The 6,000-nt window shown below is 42.4% G+C and overlaps 1 protein-coding gene across 1 annotated transcript in view; it reads left to right on the top strand.

The window, feature by feature from the left end:
- The window catches only part of LOC109973197 (collagen alpha-1(XIV) chain-like), a 121,368-nt gene that overhangs the window by 85,664 nt on the left and 29,704 nt on the right, over window positions 1-6,000 (top strand). The window contains exons 26-27 of the mRNA XM_020622603.1: window positions 1,971-2,110; window positions 5,599-5,722. Of these exons, the coding sequence (XP_020478259.1) occupies window positions 1,971-2,110; window positions 5,599-5,722 (264 nt within the window). The remainder of the gene's footprint in view (window positions 1-1,970; window positions 2,111-5,598; window positions 5,723-6,000) is intronic.

Here is a 6,000-nt window from a genome sequence, read left to right as displayed (position 1 = left end):
TAGAAGCTTTATTATTTTTTTATTGTTGTAGCATTGTGACACGAACAACGAATTTTTTTGTTTGGAGCTGAGGGCCCACGGGCTACTGCATGCATACGCACCGCCATCATGGGCAACTTGGGGGGGTGCAGTGTCTGTGCCCAGGGACACTACGACATGTGGACTGCAGGCACCGAGCTTCGAACCTTAAAATTCGACAAACTATGGTGTGGTGACCAGACTCCAGTCCCCACAAGTGACTTCCGGTCCCCATGAGGATAGTAACTCAGAGATTTCAGGCCACACAAGTATAGAAAAACAAGGTCTTTAACACACAATTCATTCCCAACAAATAACGTTCAAAGCGCTATAGAGTACATTATATATTGTGCAGTGTATGTATTCAAACATCATCCAGTGTGTATGTGGCGCATGTTGATGCATCTCAGTGTATCCGAGTTTAAAAACCTTCCAGTTTTATCAGATCTGAAGCTCAAAGCTGCATTAATGCACAGTGGTCTCTGTGTCTCTGCAGATGTCATGAGCTGAATTTTAAAATTCGTTTTCCTTCGCCTGTGAGATGGGTTCATCTGCAGCCTCTCAGCTCTTCTTCTCTTCTTCTTCGTCCGCTCGTTCTGTTCATAACTTGCTGCCTCACCCCCTCTGACTCGTATTTACCAGGGGCTGCAGAGTGGTGAGGGTTCAGCCTAACAGCAGGCCTCACAGTAAATCCATACTGCCCTCAGAAAACTCGATTAGTGCCAGCTGCAGCCTGGGCTTTTCTTGTTAAAGGAAAACAGTTTGTTTTTCCATCTCATGTGGTTTAATAAGTTAATGTTTGCAGTAAACAAAGAGCAGACACCTGCAGATCAATCTGGCACCAGCTGACCCCTGGATGTGAGTTAATGTGAGGAGAAAGGTGGTGAGTGGAATGATTGGTGAGGAGCGATGGAGGCAGCTCTGCACTTTGCATTTAAAGGGTTTAAATCGTTTACAAGTCGCAGCCTCTTCAGGTCCAATCAATCAAAGGTTTGCTTCACTCACAAGCTGATTCTATTGTATTCCTCAGTCGACAGCCGTCAAAACCAGTCCATTTGTTTGAATGGCGAGAAAACAGAAAGGAAAGCAGAGTTCTGAAGTACTCAGATGTTTTATTTATAGCAAGCGAAAGTAGCAGTACCAGGGTATAGAAATAGAAGTATTCCAACTGGTACTTAGTGTACAACAGTGTGTGCATCAGGTGTAAAGGTGGAGCTGATGTTAACAACCTTATACTGTGAAGTACATTCCATCTTGGTGGGTAGCTGCTGGATTTCCCACTGGGATCAATAGAGTCTGATGATTCTACTCAGTTTGGTTTGATTCATCTGATTCTGAAAAGGAGCTGAAGTTATCAGATACATGTAGTGCAGTAAAAAGTACACGGTTTGTCTCTGACATGGAGTGAAATCACAGGATGAAGGAGCAGGGCAAAGAAATACTCAGGTAACATACAGGTATAATTGTACTTAAGTACAGTAGTTGAGTAAATGTACTCAGTTACTTTCCAGCACTGAAACTAGAGACAATAGAACAACGACATGCAAGAAAGCAGAGAAATAAATCAGAACAGCACCGCACATCAAAACATAGCTTCCTGACAGTATTCCTCCACACACTGAACAACTGGCTCTCGAATCCTAAACAAAATCTGTGTGTAGAACAAGTTTAATATTTATATTCTGAGAAACTCAGTTTGCCTTAAAAACCAAATTGGCCAGAGACAAAATGAGCCAGCATCAGATTTCACACGAGACAACACGTTGATTTCACTGGGAATACATGAAAACTAGCCAAATATCAACATTAGTAGTTTTTACAGCCATGAGGAGGACATGAATATGAGGAAATGAGGTTTGTGTAACGTGATCCTGATGTTCTTCTTTCATTTGTCTGGCTTCATTCATTCACCTCTTTTCCATCTCGCTCTCTCCCCATCACCCTGTGTCCAGTCTGTAAGGCAGCCAGAGCAGACCTGGTCTTTCTGGTCGATGGTTCCTGGAGTATCGGTGATGACAACTTCCAGAAGATCATCCGTTTCCTGTACAGCACCACTGGAGCTCTGGACCAGATCGGCCCGGGCGGCACGCAGGTACCGGACAGCGGGCTCAGATGCTGTTATACTTTGCTTTCTCTCCTCTCACCTAAACATCCTTTAAAACAGGGAGCTAGTTTTTGAAAGCTTTGCCATCTGTTCTTCTGAACTCCCAGTGCCCCCCCCCTGCCACTCTGTTTGATTGACAGGCGGGCGCAGTGCAGACACCCCTCAGAAATACCAGCGAATGCCCAGAGATGGAGACTTGCACCTTTGCTTTCCTCTGGGAGCTTTGCAAAAGCTGCCATTGCCAGTAATCTGGTGTTTTCCTGAGGCACATGTTGCCCTCATTCTGCAGGTTGGTGACTTGCTGTGCACTGAGGTGGCAGCAGAGACAGAGTGAGAGAAGAGAGCGACAGTGACAGTCCCACGAACGCCGCACCCGCATTTCTGTCATATAATTGGTGGAGGCACATAAACCGGTGCAAACTCCCACAGAGCTCATTAATCCATATTTTTGCATGAATTAAAATGACTTCTATTATTTTTTTTTTAAATAAGCACAAATGAATGCAGAGGGGAACATATTTGATTGTGCTTATACAGCTGCAGCTGAAAACTTCAGTGAAAAAACAAGTTACAGGTTTAATCAGCAGTGAAATCAGTCCCTGATTTTCATTCCACCTGTTTGTTCAGTTTGTTGTTAGTCTAAAGAATGGCACTCAGTTTTCCTATGACCTTTAAGGCGGCGTTGCTTCTTTTGTTTATACAGTGTATAAAAAACTGAGCGAGAATCCAGGTAAAACAACACCACTCACACAACAAGCAGCACAACCTACAGTATTGCTCACAATAATAGCAGTACAATGTGACTAACCAGAATAATCCAGGTTTTTAGTATATTTTTTATTGCTACATGGCAAACAAGTTACCAGTAGGTGCAGTAGATTCTCAGAAAGCAAACAAGACCCAGCATTCATGATATGCACGCTCTTAAGGCTGTGCAATTGGGCAATTAGTTGAAAGGGGTGTGTTAAAAAAATAGCAGTGTGGCATTCAATCAGTGAGGTCATCAATTTTGTGAAATAACAGGTGTGAATCAGGTGGCCCCTATTTAAGGATGAAGCCAGCACTTGTTGAACATGCATTTGAAAGCCTGAGGAAAATGGGTCGTTCAAGACATTGTTCAGAAGAACAGCGTACTTTGATTAAAAAGTTGATTGGAGAGGGGAAAACCTATAAAGAGGTGCAAAAAATTATAGGCTGTTCAGCTAAAATGATCTCCAATGTCTTAAAATGGAGAGCAAAACCAGAGAGACGTGGAAGAAAACGGAAGACAACCATCAAAATGGATCGAAGAATAACCAGAATGGCAAAGGCCCAGCCAATGATCAGCTCCAGGATGATCAAAGACAGTCTGGAGTTACCTGTAAGTACTGTGACAGTTAGAAGACGTCTGTGTGAAGCTAATCTATTTTCAAGAATCCCCCGCAAAGTCCCTCTGTTAAAAAAAAGGCACGTGCAGAAGAGGTTACAATTTGCCAAAGAACACATCAACTGGCCTAAAGAGAAATGGAGGAACATTTTGTGGACTGATGAGAGTAAAATTGTTCTTTTTGGGTCCAAGGGCCACAGACAGTTTGTGAGACGCCCCCCAAACTCTGAATTCAAGCCACAGTACACAGTGAAGACAGTGAAGCATGGTGGTGCAAGCATCATGATATGGGCATGTTTCTCCTACTATGGTGTTGGGCCTATTTATCGCATACCAGGGATCATGGATCAGTTTGCATATGTCAAAATACTTGAAGAGGTCATGTTGCCTTATGCTGAAGAGGACATGCCCTTGAAATGGTTGTTTCAACAAGACAATGACCCCAAACACACTAGTAAACGAGCAAAGTCTTGGTTCCAAACCAACAAAATTAATGTTATGGAGTGGCCAGCCCAATCCCCGGACTTTAATCCAATCGAGAACTTGTGGGGTGATATCAAAAATGCTGTTTCTGAAGCAAAACCAAGAAATGTAAATGAATTGTGGAATGTTGTTAAAGAATCATGGAGTGTAATAACAGCTGAAAGGTGCCACAAGTTGGTTGACTCCATGCCACACAGATGTGAAGCAGTTATAAAAAACTGTGGTCATACAACTAAATATTAGTTTAGTGATTCACAGGATTGCTAAATCCTAGAAACAAAAACGTTTGTACAAAATAGTTTTGTGTTTGTACAGTCAACGGCAGACACTGCTATTTTTTTGAACACACCCCTTTCAACTAATTGCCCAATTGCACAGCCTTAAGAGCGTGCATATCATGAATGCTGGGTCTTGTTTGCTTTCTGAGAATCTACTGCACCTACTGGTAACTTGTTTGCCATGTAGCAATAAAAAATATACTAAAAACCTGGATTATTCTGGTTAGTCACATTGTACTGCTATTATTTTGAACAATACTGTATGAGTGTCACAGCAAAGGGTCTGAATACTTATGACCATGTGATATTTCAGTTTTTCTTTTTTATAAATCAGCAAAAATTACAAAAATTCAGTATTTTTCTGTCAATATGGGGTGCTGTGTGTACATTAATGAGGAAAAAAATGAACTTAAATGATTTTAGCATATGGCTGCAATATAACAAAGAGTGAAAAATTTAAGGGGGTCTGAATACTTTCCGTACCCACTGTATTTTGTGCATGTTTATTATATTTTTCCTTATTTTTATGTTTATTATTAGTCTTTGGTGGTACTTCCTTTTTGTCCTACATTACCGAGACTAATTCTGTGTGAAAACCTCCTCAGCTGAACCTGCTTCTGATTCTGGTTCCAAAACTGAACCTGGAGACTTGGAACAAACACACACACTCACATTTTGTTGGATGAATGACTTAAATGATTGATCAGTCAGTGATTTTAGCACCAAGCAAAGATGATGGTTCCTACCAGCATTTTTCATCCACAGCTGTTCATTTAAACTTGCTAAGTATTTTTAACTGTTCTTGTATTTTGTCCGAGTTCATTTCTGACCTGTTTTGAACTACCTTCACCTTGTCGCCTTCACCTCTAACGTCACCCAAACCCAGCGGAGCCCACAAAAAGCCACTTACCAGGACAAACCCTACCACCGTCGTTGTCACTTCCATACTATCAGCGTTCCCCTGGTGTCTCCCAGGATAAACCCTGCTGCTCTCTGTTCACAGCAGCAGTGCTTTTAAAATCAGCTCTACTTGAGCTGCTTGCCTTTATGTTTTGCTCAAATAAAGGATATTCCTCTGTGGTCTCCCAGGTGGCTGTGGGACCAGTTCACTGATGAAGCAACTGGTTTTTTTATCCTCTGTGTCACTGAGTTGTCATCAGTTTCTGCTTTGTTTTTAGTTTATTCATGTTGTCACCCTTTGCCCTTCTCTGCCAGCTGATCCAGGCTCAGCTCAGTTGCCATGTTCACTGTGAAGCCTTAGCTTGTAGCCAGTGTTTCAGCATTTGAGGGGAAATCTGAATAAAATAAATCTTATTATTGATCAGTGATCGTCCTGTGCTGTCTGACAGGTGGCCATCGTCCAGTTCAGCGACGACGCCCGCACCGAGTTCAAGCTGAACTCGTTCAGCGACAAAGAGCGACTGCTGGATGCCATCAACAGGATTTCCTACAAGGGAGGAAACACCAAGACAGGTGAGTCACACAGCGCAGACAGGCAGCTGGGGAAGACACAAACACAACATAATGAGGAGAACGGATCTTTTGAGACACTGAACGTGGCTGAATCTGTTATCGTCATCGGGTAGAGATTCAGGAAACGTATAAAAGATGTCTCATAAAACCCAAAGTTTCCCCTGAAGGAATCATCTTGAAATCCCAGAACGACACCTGTGTGAGACAAATCATGTGCACACACTCACATCTTCCCAATAAGATGATCAATACTTGTTAAGCAGCAGGTGACTACAAAC

This window comes from Monopterus albus, unplaced genomic scaffold, assembly GCF_001952655.1.
Source record: "Monopterus albus unplaced genomic scaffold, M_albus_1.0 scaffold283.1, whole genome shotgun sequence".
In the NCBI taxonomy this organism is placed as follows: domain Eukaryota; kingdom Metazoa; phylum Chordata; class Actinopteri; order Synbranchiformes; family Synbranchidae; genus Monopterus; species Monopterus albus.
Note: the sequence above shows the minus strand (reverse complement) of the source record. Positions and strands in the feature narration are given on the sequence as shown.